This window comes from Diceros bicornis, chromosome 4 (assembly GCF_020826845.1).
Source record: "Diceros bicornis minor isolate mBicDic1 chromosome 4, mDicBic1.mat.cur, whole genome shotgun sequence".
Taxonomy (NCBI): Eukaryota; Metazoa; Chordata; class Mammalia; order Perissodactyla; family Rhinocerotidae; genus Diceros; species Diceros bicornis.
The window spans coordinates 1181762-1196806 of record NC_080743.1 but is presented as its reverse complement, the minus strand read 5'-3'; the positions used below and the strand labels follow the sequence as shown (position 1 = coordinate 1196806).

General features: G+C 43.1%; 1 protein-coding gene across 1 annotated transcript in view; it reads right to left on the bottom strand.

Moving 5' to 3' along the window:
- Positions 1-15045, bottom strand: part of NFIA (nuclear factor I A) — a 347625-nt gene that overhangs the window by 63208 nt on the left and 269372 nt on the right. Inside the window, exon 7 of the mRNA XM_058538169.1 lies at positions 8941-9069. Coding sequence (XP_058394152.1) covers positions 8941-9069 — 129 coding nt within the window. The remainder of the gene's footprint in view (positions 1-8940; positions 9070-15045) is intronic.

The window sequence follows — 15045 nt, the reverse complement described above, 5'->3', positions numbered from 1 at the left end:
TGCCCCCAATCCAATTACTCTTCAGAGGTCAATGGCTTGTTTCCTTTCAGGATTTTTTGTTCATAGGTCCTTTGTTATTTTAATACAACCTGGCAACTGTGATGTTCCTCACATGTTTTGCACATAAGAAAAAGGAATTGTTTGGGGAAAAAAGCAACCACCACTTAATATGAAAAAATGGCAAGTGACAAATGTAAATTTACTGAGGAAATATACATTTTAAAAAACAGTCCATACCCTTGATTAAATGCGGTGGTCTCAACAACACAAAGGATGCAGCATGAAGCGGTGACCCTGCGATACTGCCACCACAGGAGCGAGACGTGCGCCCCTGTCGCAAACATCACCCCTCTGCCTGCACGGATGATGAGCTGATCCTACATAAACAGTGCTCAGGCTGCAGCTCCCTGCCGCAGTAATTCACTTAACTTTAACATGATTTATGGTTCTGTCAATAGGGGAGGTTGAAAATCCTGCACTGAAGCTTCAATGTGAGCTTCATATTTAAAACAGCAATTGTGTGTGTGTGTGTGTGTGTGTGTGTGTGTGTGTGAGAGATAGAAGAAAACACTCCTTTAAATAAATAAAGAGCAGACAAGTCCAGTAGTGACTTTTTTATTCTACTCTAAAAAAAGGAAAATAAAGAATGAGTCTAAATATGGAATCGACATTATATTCAGCTAACCCAGAAAGAAAGAGCTGCCAGGGATTTATCTGATCATGTGATTTATATTATAAGTCATACCAGAAGTCTTATCAATGAGAAGACTTCTAAGAAACTGTGTGCAGAACCAGTGCCTTCACCACGTATGCCTGTGGTGGGGGGCGGGGGGAGGGACGGAGGGGGAGGGGGGCGGGGAGAGAGAGAGAGGGAGGAGAGAGAAAGGGAGGGAGAAAGGGGCAAGGAATTCCAAGGGACAGCAGCTCCTTTTGTCAAGAGCAGTTGGAATCTGGTCCCGTGGGTTAGTCCCCCATTCTCTCAGGTGCCCGTCCTGGGGTATTTCGCCTCTTTAGGACATAAGGAGTCAGTTGGTCTCAGGCTGTAACCTGTCCTCCTTGGGACAACATGTTAACAGGACTCCACTGCAGAAGAGCTCTCTTGAGGAGTTTGCTGTGGGGATGACAAATTAGCCCAGCAAGGGGTCCCACACATCCATCTCAGTACAAATTATTAGTGCAACAGAGCTTCTAGCTATGCACTCATCTAGGAATTACTGAGTGGCTCCACAAAGCCAAGCTGAGCAGCCACGGCGCTTTACGAGGCTCCCTCGGTGGGTGGCTTGCAGTTAACTCAGGGTGGTTCTCCACCACACAGCTCACGTGCAGACAAATCAGCTCACCAGACGTCTCCTTTAAGTATTTCCCATGTCACAGGGAGACTCTTTACAATACAATAAAGGTTCAGTTTTAATTACACGCTTCCTGACTTTTGTTTAGTTGTAGTTTAAAACATTTGCTGGCACTGTTTTTTCCTTTGGCTGGGCAGTAATAGCTGGTTGTAAGTATCTGGCTAATGAATTTAATAATTTCCTGAACTGGGACTTAAAGGGCCTTTGCTAAAAAGCTGCTTTTCCTCTTTACTATCAAGTTACTTCAAATCCCATGGACAATGTTCCCATTAGGCTGGGCCCCGGCCCTCGAGCTGACCCAACCGATGGCCACAAGCCCTTGTTTCTCCTTTCCATGATCCTCAAAGCAGGTACTTGTTAGTCTATGACACCTGCATTTGAAAATCAACTCTGGCAATTCTTACTGCAGAAAGACAATGTAACGTTTCCTCAGAAGACATGCTCCAACAATAAACAAACACCTACGCTGGGGGACAGACTACTTCAGCACCTGGTCAGCAACAGGTATTTACTTGCTTCTCATTTTCAATTGATGACAATTCAATTGCATTATGCCAGGAGAGACAAATTAGATTCAGCTTCACTGAAAGGAGCACCAGCACGTTCTACAACTAAGTTAAAAGCTCTCCTAAGAGGCAAAGAAGTTTGCAGATACGATGCAAGAAAGCTGAACAAACCTCTTGCTCAGGTACGGGGCCTACGCCAAGGGAGGGGTGCACGGTTCTGGTAGTGATGAAACACCAGGGAAGATTCCTTCTTGAGGGGCCTTAAGTTTGGACGGAAAAATTCATAACACCACAGCAAATATTCTATAAAAAGGGGATCAAACCATTTTGAGCCCAGCATTTCTCCTAATGCCTCTCAAGGTAGAAGCTCTTAATTAAAACCAAGCAAATACACGTTGAGCAGTTACTCACCATGCTCTGCAACTCCCCAAATGCTGCCAGATACGTGCAGCTGAATATCAGGTTATCACTGCACATGGGGAGGGGAAGAACTCCCTATCATTCCCAAACTTTCTTGAGGGATCCGATGCCCTCAACCAAAGCCATGCACTCATTCCTTCATCCAACAAATATTTACTGAGTGCCTTCCCCACACCAGGCACGAGGCTGAGGGACCCAGGGAGGAAAAACAACCATCTGGTCCCTGCTCCACCGGCCCTGCCATGCAGTGGTGACTGCTGCCTCCTCCTCCTCTCCTGGTTTTGTCTGTGAATGTACACTCCGCCAGCCTCTCCTGGTGACCTCAACTTCCTGGAAGGGGATCTTAGTTCTCCTAATTATCTGCGGTGTATTTTTCTTGGCCAAACTGGGAGATACTGTTAACTGCAGACCCTCAGATGTTTCATCACTAGGAGCAGGATCCCTGTCTGGGCCGTGAGGATTGCAGATGTAGAGAGGCTTACAGAGCACATAAACTCTGACTATCTCTCCACACGGAAACTGGCACGAGCCTTTGAAAGCTGCATCATAAATCTTTGGTTTATGTGGCTATTGTTTTAGTATATCTTACACATATTTTCAGAATCAGGGCAATTTTACTTCTAAACTCCCTTCATGTACAGATATTTTCTGACCCACAAAGAAGTGGGGGTTTGGCCTTGTGCTCACATTTTGAATGTCTCAATTCCTGAGGACCGCGTTACCTAAAAGCAGGACTACTTGCTGCTGCTTTGTTTGCACTCTTGCGACGAGAGGGCCTGTGTCTGAGGAGAGGTGAGTCTCATGCTGTCCAGTGCTACGGGCCACAGCGGCTCTCTCTCAGGACGCCCTTGTCCCCGACAGCACCGCGTGCATCCGTCACATGAGTGACTTGTCCTGTCGTCCACGGGGAGGCGAGTGCTCTGAGGCCAGAACCCAGGCTCTTCCTGTCCACGCGATGCAGCAGACAGCAGAGCACCCTGCACGCTGTGGGTGCTTGATAAGCACTGTGGAAAAAAACGAATGGGTCCCCAGATGGTAACGGGAGTCTACAAGCTAATTTCAATATTGAAAAAAGCCAAACTGACCTCAAAAATGGTTTTTTTGCCTTGCACCCAGCAGAAGCCCTGCATTTACCAGTAGCCGGGATTCATGGGCTAATGAAAAAGGTCAAGGAGTTTGTTAATGGCTGTGATTCCGTGGGTTATGTCATGCTTATCAAAACATCTCTGTGGCTGTTACATCTTTGCCTAATAAAAATGGGAAGACAAACGGAGCATTTGAACAAATGCAGTGTATTTCCCCCAGGGGGGAGGAAAAGGTGGACGCTCCTGAGATGAGCCGGTGAAGAGGCACTGCTCACTGCCCAGGGGACCGCCCTGGTCTTGGCTCTGGCCAGCTCACACTTGCCATCCTAAGAGTGACGCGGAACACGCTGCCACCTGCTAACCAGCACACCTCTCCCCGTCTACCTACTAATAAAGCCCTGATTTTATACAGAGTGGCAATCTGCTCAGCTAGAAACCTCAACTCTCCAGCCTCTCTTGCAGCTAGAGGTGGTCCTGTGCTGCACGAGACTCTACAGAAGGCAGCACAATAAGCTGGCAGGCACTTTTTGCCCTGATCTTTTCCTTCTTTCTTCTTGGAACAGAGATGTAAGGCAGGAAGGCAGTAGCTACGTTGTGACCATGAGGTCACAGCATGAGGATGAAAACAACACTGATGTGCGGTGAGAAGAAATCTCAACCCTCGATGGCATTGTGACACCACCATGACAGTCCTGAATCACACGCTTGCTTTTATATGAGAAAAATATGGCCAGTTTAGTCAGATTTTCTGTTACTTGCAACCAAACACATTCTTGGCAGATACAGGGAACAAATTAGAGCAGAAGATTCCCAGAGCACGGAAGTGTTCTGAAATTCTTTGCTTCTAGATGAGACTCAGTAAGTGCTTGCTCACGAGTGACCTCCAACCTCTGCCTCACAGTATGTACAGCGCAGGTTCCCCCCCATTTCCAAACCCCTAAAGCACAGAGCTGCTTTACTTACTGCAGACATTTAAATTAAGTATCATTCATTACCTTGTTTTTGAAAACAGCAAAGACTTTAGTCAGAAACATAAGTTGCAAGAAGACAAAACTTTCAAGAAACTCTAAAATATCACTGATGATCACTTCAAATCATTCTCAAAAAGAGTTATACCCTTTAAATCATCAAACTTACAACTCTTGAAAAGGCAAAGAGAAGAACAAAGACTTTTTTTTCAATTATCATGAATAAGATAAATTGTCATGATTAAATACTTTATTATGGTTGAAATCTGAAGTTCTGGTAAAAGAAACTCTTTGAAAACCCCATCTTAACTTAAAGTGCACAGTAATTGTAACAATGTATAATGACATACAAATACCTTCACTGAAACTGAATATCTTCCCAGCTCCCCTGGAAATTCCAAAATGCTTTAACCACTTCACCTAATTTTAACTGCATAGGTGGCAAAGTATTATCCCCAGGACACAGACGACAGACTGAGGCGACGAGGGTAAGTGATTTCTCAAAGCCACTAAGAAAGCCAAGAGCAGAGGGGGATTCGGTGTAAGGAACCACAGGTCTCTACCTTCACAATGTAAACAGGGAAGTGATTAGAACAGCATAAACTAAGAAAAATCATAGCTTTGAATAGCAGAGCTTTACTTGTACAATCTTGCACAAGTTTTCTTTGGCTGCAAGGCCATGGTTCTCTCCCTCTTGGTCATTCTTTATAAAGTCCTGCATAGACCATCAGGCACTTATCACCCTTAGTTCTTCTGCAGCAATGACAACCGATCAGTTTCGGGGAGGGGATGAATGTCTTTTGTGTACATTTATGTGCAATTTGAGTACTTTTTGTTCATTCAAACAATATTTGAGCATAAAACCCACTGTGTGAGACACAATTGGAGACCCTTCCTTTCAGAGCCTTTCTGCGAGGAGAGGGACAAGACGTGCATTAACTAACAAAGCAGGACGAGGTCGGTGGAGGAAACTTGCAGACACGAAAGGCTACGGGAGCTAAAGGAGTGTGAGCCGATGCAGCCCAGGTGCAGCTGCTGAGGTTCGTGCGGAAATCAGTACCTGAGCTGGTCTTGGGATGGGTCAAATGTTGACAGGCAGACAGGTGGGACAGCGGGAGACTTTTACAGCCTGGACGGGAACGGGTGACTTAACTGTGGGCAAGACCTGAGCATTCGATGTCCAGGCACTGTGCGAATGACTGCAGATGCGCGCCCTCGACGACTCCTTACACAACACGACTCTCCTGAGGGAGGATGACAACCTCCAGTTTACAGATGAGGAACCTAAGGCTCGAGAAGTGAAGCAACGCGCCAGGTTCACACAGCTGGTTAAAGCAGTGGAGACAGGATTCAAACACCGGTCCACAGGACCCCTGAGCTTTTGTGCTTAACCTGTATACTACGCTACCTCTCTTCAAGGTCCTGTTTTCTCTGCCTTTGCTTTGCAATCTTCAACAGGAGTTTTCCTTTGTAAAAGGCGGCCACCAAATCTCCAAATATAGCTCATGTTTGCAGTCAAAAACAGGGCCAATGTTTTTTCAGTGAGGTGACCTTGCTTTGCTGCAGCTCTGTAAAAATATCACCTCTGGCCGGAGCACTGGGATACGTTACACCGTTACTGCTTACTAACCGGTGTTTATCCAGGCAAGGTATTCCCAGGAGAAATTTTCAGGAATTTTAAGGAAGGCAGCAGAAGTCTTGCAATCTGGGTACCATCCAGAGGTGAGCATACCACGTGACTCTGAGCAAGAGCGCAGTCAAGAGCCTCAACCCCCAGCCTCCAGGTGCCCAGGATCCTGACAAATGACACACCTTTCCCTTCTTCCAAGCCCTTTGGAAGTTTGATCGTCTTTCTGAATTTTTCTAATAATTTACCATTTTGGGTGTGGCAACTCTTTACAATAAAAGGAGCATGCAAAGTTGAATTCCTTATGGACAAATGTCCTGATTATTCCACACTAGCTTCCTCGGACAGACTCTTCCCTGCCTTAAATCTGGCCTCCTCTTCCTAAAACATCAACTCTTAGTCCTGGATGTGACATCATTCCCAGCGTTAGCTTTCCAACTGGTCCAGAGAAAAATAAAAGGGAACACGGCACCTGCAGCATATATTTCTTCAACATAGAGAGGCTGAATACCAACCATTTAAAAAACATCTAAGTCCAAGAGCGTCTTATGTTAGCCCAGCTCCACATTATATTACGGCCACAAAGATGCCACTGAAGAGTTCCATCTCAACTACTCCCTTCCCTTCATCAGAACACTAAGGGGGGCAGGGTGCAATAATAATGGGTACCTGCATAGATTTTCCAGAAAGGAGAACCAAGGATGCTGGGAACCATCTTGAATTCTGGTGAAAACAAAGAATCTTTGGTATTTCATAATTCTTAAACTAGGCATCTTTCTCTTTTCCTCATAAACATTTTCATGAACATGAACAAGAGATCAAAACTCATCGTGCTGTACGCTAAAGAGGTCCACTCTGGTTCAACCCAGTCCGGATCATTTTAGCAAATGTGTTAATTGTCTAGCGTGAAGAAGCTCCCAATCATGGTACCCATGGGTAAACGCTAGAATCATTATAAGAATTTCTGGAACTATGGTTTTAAGGCAAGACACACAGATGGCACTCAATATGTATTGAACAAATGATAATACATGCACGTTGTTTTATGCTCCTCAAAGAGTCTCCAGGAATTTTGTCTTATTGTAGTTTCTGTAGAAGAGGAGGAGGCTGGGAGGAAAAGTTCATCCAGCAGTAGCACTGTCCCCAGTTTAGTGGTGAGGACATGAAAACTCCAGACAGTACGTGTGGAAAGGCAGAACCAGTGTACCTAGCTGTCCTGCTTGTCGGCACGATGTGCCCCCCGATCCTTCCCACCTTGCTACACCATGGATCTTTCCTGCGCCTGGAACGCCCTCCCCTCACGTAAGAGACTCTCAGATCTGACTCCCACGTTGTCTACACTTCGCAGTCTCTTATTTGATACCAAGAGCACCCTCCACGTTGCTTTCTGCCCACTTTCTTGCATCTCCCTCCCGCCCTAGACCATACACTCTGTGAGGGCAAGAGCCACTGAATTCCCCGACGCCACCCAGGAGATCCATGTTCAAGGAATGAATCCAACTCCACAGCCCCTCCTCCGAGCTTCTGCAGAAACTTCTGCCTTTCACATTCCTTCAGTATTTAGAATGCTAACCTGACCATAAAAAGATGAGAAACATTACATACCTTATCTCCCTGAGACCAAAAATCTTCTGACTAAAAGGGTCTCATATCTCTTACCTCCTACGATGGTTTAGATGCTTAATGAATGCTGACTATAGGATAATATCATAATACTACCCCATTTAAAGAGACTCATTCTGCATTCTGGGACCATATAATCCGACTCAGATGCAAGGTTTGCAAATTAGAAAAAAATATATATCTATATATCTTCTCTGATTATACCACACATACACACACCACACACACACACGTGAAATAATAAGGGATCTTGAGAAAGTTCAGTCAATGATCACAAGATGTTTAAAGATGGAGCAAGTTTTCTTAATTGTGGATATAGAAATTGCTTCACACAGTAGTCAGAATGCTTATTTTCTTCAATGTGATTTCCGCATGTGTGCACTGCACAGCCCTCTCAATGGCCATATCTCCCTGAGATGCACACAGAGTATTCATAAAGGGATTTAAATTTGTGGGACTAACATTGAGATTAATGCCAGAAATATCAGTTTCCCCGGGCGTATGTCAAAGTAGACAAGAGACCATAACCTTCCAGGATGTAATATGATACCAGCTGGTAGATCACAGACCTACCTAAACGAAAATCTGATGGAAGAAAGCAAACATGGTTACAATTACTCATACTCCTACCGTGGATTTTCATAAACAAACTAATAAATATTTTCATCTTGCAATAAGATCAAGTTAAGTGATTTGCTGACATTCTCTTGAGGTTTAAAGCTTGTCTTTAATGTGAAATACAAATCATATTTCTTGTGGACACATTTTAATAATAAATGTAAACACACATGAGACAAAAATAATGAAAGCATTGCAATGAAAACCAGACAAACTATCTACCACTTCAAAAGGAGTAAATGAAGACTGCTCATCAACGCCGTGATGCAAACAACCTCGACACAAAGCACCACACGCTGAAATCAGGTTTCCAGGAAAGGGAATCAGAAGGAATGAGAGAATGACAATAAGCTATTACTTGAAAACTGACTACATGAAAATACACTCACCACACACATGCACGTGCACACACACACACGCGCACACACACACACACACACACCTCTTGTACAACTCGTAGGACCGATCTGATTTTGGTTTAATTCAAATTACTTCCCACCTCTTTGCAACATCCCACTGGCAAAGAGACAGGTTTGGCCCCTCGTTTGCCTCAGGTAAGGATCAAGAATTTGATGCCAAATCTCTCCGGCCCCTACAGTTCCATAGCTGTCCCCAAGGATAAGGAATCGGAACACCCACTGACTCGTGGAACATCCTGAGGGAGTCCTCACTGTCTCTCATTTTGCTACTCTGGTCCCAGGCCATGATCTAAGCACCACCAAAGGTGCCCGAGGAGCAGCTCACCTCTGGGTCCCGTAATGACAGGCCGGTGATGCTGTGTGAAGGCCGTGGCCAGGGAGGAGGTCTGCGAAGGGGAGGGGCTGGTGAAGCCAGACTTCTCCGACTTCTTCAGTGTGGTCGGAGACGGCATTCCTGGCAAGAGGGATGGATCGACAAGCACACTTTAATTCGTGAAACAACAGCTTATGCAACCTGAAAGATAAAACTTTAAGGGTTAAAAAAAGAAATCTACCTGTGAATGGAAGATTTGTTTTGAACTGGTTTGAATTTGTCACAGGAACAAACAGGTGACAGGTGGTCTCCTGATACCAGCCTCTACTTGATTTTAACTTATTCTCCTAAATAACAGTCCATTTTGGGGCGACTGTTCTTCTCTAACTGGAGAGCGCCCCTTTTCTTCTTGAAAGTTGTCTGTGCCGGTGGCCCCAGGACCCTTCAGAACGGAGGGCTGCAGCAGCACAGGAAGCCCCCATGTGCCTTCATCCCACCTTGCCACTTCACTTTAGCACCAAGGTACTTTCTCCACATTTTAAATAATTTAGCTATTTCAACATTTAAAAAACCCCTCAACAATGGCAACGCAGTTGCTCATCCAACAAATTATTTATAATAAAAAAAAAGAAAAGATAGAAGTAAAAGAAAAAGTTAAATGCCTAACAATTGAGCACTGTTAAATAAATATGGTACAGCCAATGCAAATAATACTGTAAAAGAATAACAACATGGAAAGATATTGAATGACATGGAATAAAGACATGGAAAGCAATTACAAAGTAGGATGCCACACTCTGATGCTTCTTACAAATGTGTTTCTGTGCACAGAGAAAGGACGGGAAGGAGACACACAAACTGTAACAGGAGTTCTCTCTGTGTGCTGCATTTGGGTGATTTTCATTGCCTCTTTTTGCTTACCTGTCTTTTCTATGATGAACATATATTACTTTCATGTTAAGAAAATAAAATAAAACCTTGTTTTTAAAAATAGTATTTTTAATATAGTGTAAGATTTTCACAGCATTTCCAGTATAAGAAATTCTTTGGGAAGAAAATAATGGGAAAACAGCCCCTTGTCATTACTGGATTGGTAATGTTCTCGGCAGCCACGCGGAACTACCCAACAGGAGGCATCTATTAGTTTGGTAGGGTGCCAGTTAAAACAATGAAACTTGGATATAAAAATAAAGGAAATGACTCCTAGTCTCCACATCACAGGACAAATTTGGGCTGTCTTAAGTTGCAGCACAAAACTGATCTGCACTCACGTCAAAAGAACCAAATTTTATTTTACTTACACGTGTCTACATGTATTTACACATAGACAAGTAAAAACATGTATTATGTTCTGCCTACGACCAGAGAATTTACTTGGGTGAAGTGGAAAACTAAGTAACACAAATGATCATGATGTTAGCATGTAACTGTCACTGAGTAGTTCTAAGTACCAGGCACCGTGCGAAGCACTTCATGGGCAGATCTGTTCAGAAATCTAGGTAGTCTGGCTTATATCTGAATACGTCTTTGTTATTTCTGATCCCAGATTTCCTTAACAAGATTCTATAACACAGCCTTCAAGTATGACTGCAGATTCTGCGAGGACAGAGAGCCCGTCTGCTCTGCCCCCTCTACTGTCAGCACATCTAACAAAGGGCCCAGGGGTTACCAAGTGGCCTGGAAAGATATTTACTCTACTTGTACAGGTCTCAGTTTTATCTGTGGCTTTACTAACAGATGCGTGGACATAGCAAAACTTGGGGTTTTGACCCCAAGAGAGAAACAAATTGCAATTGGTGTGCACATTTGCACAGTCAGACATCAGGACAACAAGAAGTGGCACATGACTCCACACGGTCTTGGCAAACCTGGATCAGACCTGTTCCAGATCAACATCCACGTGATCTGAATAAAAAACAAAGTCACTGAGTGACTTCAGCTGTGTCTGTTTGCTCGCTGAGTCAGTAACCAAAGTCACACCACACCAACGTCCCAACATCATTAGGATAGATGAAGGTTTTGGATCAACGTTCACTGCAGGTAACCTAACCTAATGTATCATCATGTAATTATATTCAAGAGGAGATTTCAAATTAAAAAAATAAAGGAAAGAAATAAAAAGCTACCAAAACGTGAACAGATCTCCCAATTCATTCAAACCTCTTCTGTGCAAACACATTTTTAGGCTGCCAACCAGTCCACTGATTTAGACTCAGTCAAATGCCTGAATTATGTGTCACGAAACAGAAATAGAATAGAAAACGAAAATGTCAAAACTTGTTACAAGATGGCAGAATCTTTTCCAGATAATGGAATCAGTGATGAAAACGCAGTATCTGAACTAACCTTATTAAAGAAAGCAAATCGCTGGACTCCAGAAGTGGTCACTTTGAAAAGTTCATGTTTTCTAACCTATGCCATTCTAAGTACTGCAGAAATGTTGACATGACTTAAATCCACCATTTACATGTTAAAAGGGGAACTATACATAAAATTTAGGCAGTAACAAGCACCAGGAATGATCAAGTTGGTAAATGGGTTCAAAACCAGCAAAATTCAAATCCTCTTTGAAAGGGTTAAAGAGAGAAGAAAGGCTGTCTGCTCGCGAGAACAATTTTCTAAATTTATCACAGTCAAGTAACATGAACCCAAAGGCTCCCATGAATCTCAAAATTACTTTGTGTTTTCAATGTTTAAAGACTTGTATTGAGCACATTTCCTTATTATACACTTTAATATTTTCTCCATATACATAATGTATGTTTTAGTTAATTTGTTTCATACACTTAAATGACCGGACGAAATGTCGAAATGCTAGAAAACTGCTTTATGTTAAAAGTGAGAGAACAGTAATCTTGGCTTTTATTTCTGAAATCAAACTTGGTTTCTGTACGTTACTTTAAAAATAAACTCCCTGTTAAAATTTCGCTTTCCAATTAGCTATGCACAACTGCTATAGAACTGCTATACCGATAAATGACTGGCTTTCTCTTAATGAATCAAAACTTTAATTTCAATGTATTTTTTAGAAGTACCATATTTTTTTAAAAGATTATAGATAAAGCAATGCTATCCCCTTTTCTTGAATGAAATATTACTTCAAAGTTGTTTTCAATATGTAAAAATAAAGAATTTTATAGACTGAGAAGCAGAAATTTAGCATACCGTCTTGTTTCCATGGGACATTTCCTCCTATGATCGCTGTAAAAGGCCTGATGGTGGTAAACAGAACAGCAGGTGGATTTCAAGAGGCATTCTGGCTTGTCATTGGTTTTTCTATCCATCAGACTTTAATTTTTCTCCACTTTGCCATTTTTCTAAGCTACCTGAGTCATTTGCGATAGTGTTCATTGGACACAGACAGACATACATGAAACCCTAGTCGTTCAGTGTGACTCTGATCGCTGGAGGCAGCTGTGAGTGAGAAGTCAACACAAACACCTGCAAAGTGCAGGCCACACACAATACAGTCATCCCTTGGTATCTGTGGGAGATTAGCTCCAGGACCCCCACAGACACCAAACTCCACGGACGCTCAAGGCTCTTAAAACAAATGGCGTAGTCTTTGCACATAAAGTGATGGGAGGATGTGCACAGGTTAAGTCTGGATTACTTAGAATACCTAACACAATGTAAACACTATGTAAATAGTTGTTATGCTGTATTGTTTAGGGAATAATGACAAGAAAAAAAGTCTGTACATGTTCAGTACAGATGCAGCCATTGTAGGCCTTTTGGTCTGTGGTTGTTTGAATCCGTACGTGCAGAACCTGTGGATACAGAGGGCTGATGGCGTTCACAAAGATTCTGTTAGATTCAGCGTCAATATCTGTGGTAGTCAGAATTCTAAGGTGGCCCAAGGTTCCTGGCCCCTGGGGTACAGTTTGTATAATCCCCTCCCCTTGAATGTGGGCACTACCCATGAATATGATGGATGTCATTCTTGTGATTAGGTTATTATATTGTGAAGGCAAAGAGACTCTTGAAGATGTAATTAAGGTCCCTAATCAGGTGACTTTAAGTAAAGGGTTATTATCGTGGGTGGGCCTGACCTAATCAGGTGAGCCTTTAAAAGACAGACTAGATGTCAGAGAGAGTCTCCTGCTGGCTTTGAAGAAGTAAGCTGCCATGTTGCAAAATGGCCTGTGAGAGGGCCACATGGCAAGAAACTGCAGGGAACTCTAGGGGATAAGCGGAGCCATGACTGACAGCCAAGTTTAAGAAAGCTGGGACCTTAGTCTTAAAGCTACAAGGAACTGAATTTTGCCAAAAGTCATGAAAGTTTGCAAGAGGAGCCCGAGCTCCAGAAAGGAATGCAGCCTGGATGAGATTCTGACTGCAGCCTTGTGAGACCTGAGCAGAGGGACCAGCCAAGCTGTGCTCAGACCCCTGACCCATGGAAACTGTGAGATAATAAATGCACGTTGTTTTAAGCTGCTGAATTTGTGGTAATTTATTATGCAGCAATAGTAAACTAACATGATCTGCAAATAGAAGACTATGGTCAATGCAAGAAATATATGTATTAAAGACGCCTACTGTGCACTAATTACTCTCTAGAATTTCAGAAGTTTCCATTATTTTTAGCAAATCCATCCTAGGTTGTGAGGTTTTCTCACCCAGAGAAAACAGTAAGACATCCTCTTGGAAAAGAGGCAAGTAAGTGGTTATTTCCAATGGATAAACTCTTGAAAATTTCTATTTCCCCGATTCTCTCAAGAAACATCAATACCAAAATCAGATCAAATGATATGAAAAAACTCAAAAATAATTCTTGGGGTCTCCTACAACTAATCAAGGTTTATTTTTGGTAATTTTTTGCTACAACCTGATGTTACAGGAAATGGAAATAAGATACAAGGAAAAAAATCATAATTAACTTCAACACCCCCTCCCTCCCAAATTATGAGATTTACCAAACACTTTGACCATGAATTTTATAGTGACAACTGTGAAGCAAGTTCTCCAGGAAAGAGAAGAAAGCACAACACTGTTCTTAGCTTGAGAAAGCTTCTAAAGGGGCTATTTTAGGCATCAAAGGAGCTACAATATTAATGGGAGGGAGGGAGAATGGAGAAGTGCCATAAACCATGATTATTCCAGGGACAGAGAGACAACAGGCAGGATCTGTAAAGAGGAAAACTATGACAAGTCAGTGTTGGTGCTGACTTCCTTAGGGGACTGATTCAGAAACCCACTGTCCTGTGAAAATGACCCCGGTCAGTGCTGCTCAGGACCCAGCACCTTATCTTCTCTGCTGCAGGAGTTTGGTGATGTAACTCAAGGTTTCAGATTTAACTAGTTTATGCTTCTTTCTTCAAAGAAACAAAGTCAAGAGCAGAAAGTTCAGTTTCAACAACGTTCATTCACAGTCACAATCTGTTTGGGAGAAACTCTGGAAACAAGCGAGTTCTGCACTTTCGTTTTAACACCCAGTGTGTGAGCAGGTTAGAAAGGACCCCAGATGCCGTACGTGTGGTGGTTCATGTTGACCTCAGACATCCGCCGTCAACATCTAATTCCCAACGACCTGCCTTGACCACTGCTTTACCAGCACACCTGTCACACCAAACCTAAGGTACAGGGGCCTTCATCCACCTACTGGCCTCCAGAGAGCCAGGAGGCAGCTGAGGAGACGGTCATCACATCTCTGCATATCAATCATTTCCAAAACAGACTGAAAATTATAAAAGCTACAAATTGTGGAGTACCTACTAGGTCCCAGGTACTTACAAATATCCCTAATCCTTACGTCTCACCTACCTGCCCATCTGTAACTCAATGTTGCAGAAACCGGACGTCAGGAGACGTCACGCGCCTTGCTGGCGGTCCACAGCTACTCAGGAGTAACGCAGACCACGTCTCTGGTCCCGGGGCTAGGACCTTTCGTAAAACATCACACTCCCTCAGCAGTTTCCCTTGTATACCATAGAAACAGGGTCCCATTTAAGTCAATAAAGTATAGTTCAATTTATAGTTGAAGTTTCTAATTCTATTATCCAAAGAAAAAATTCAAAGAAAGGTTGTATCAACTGCAAAAGAAATGAGCATAAACACACACAACTCTGATGCACACGGAGAACCACCTCGTCTCACACACCAGAGCTCCTCTTGGCC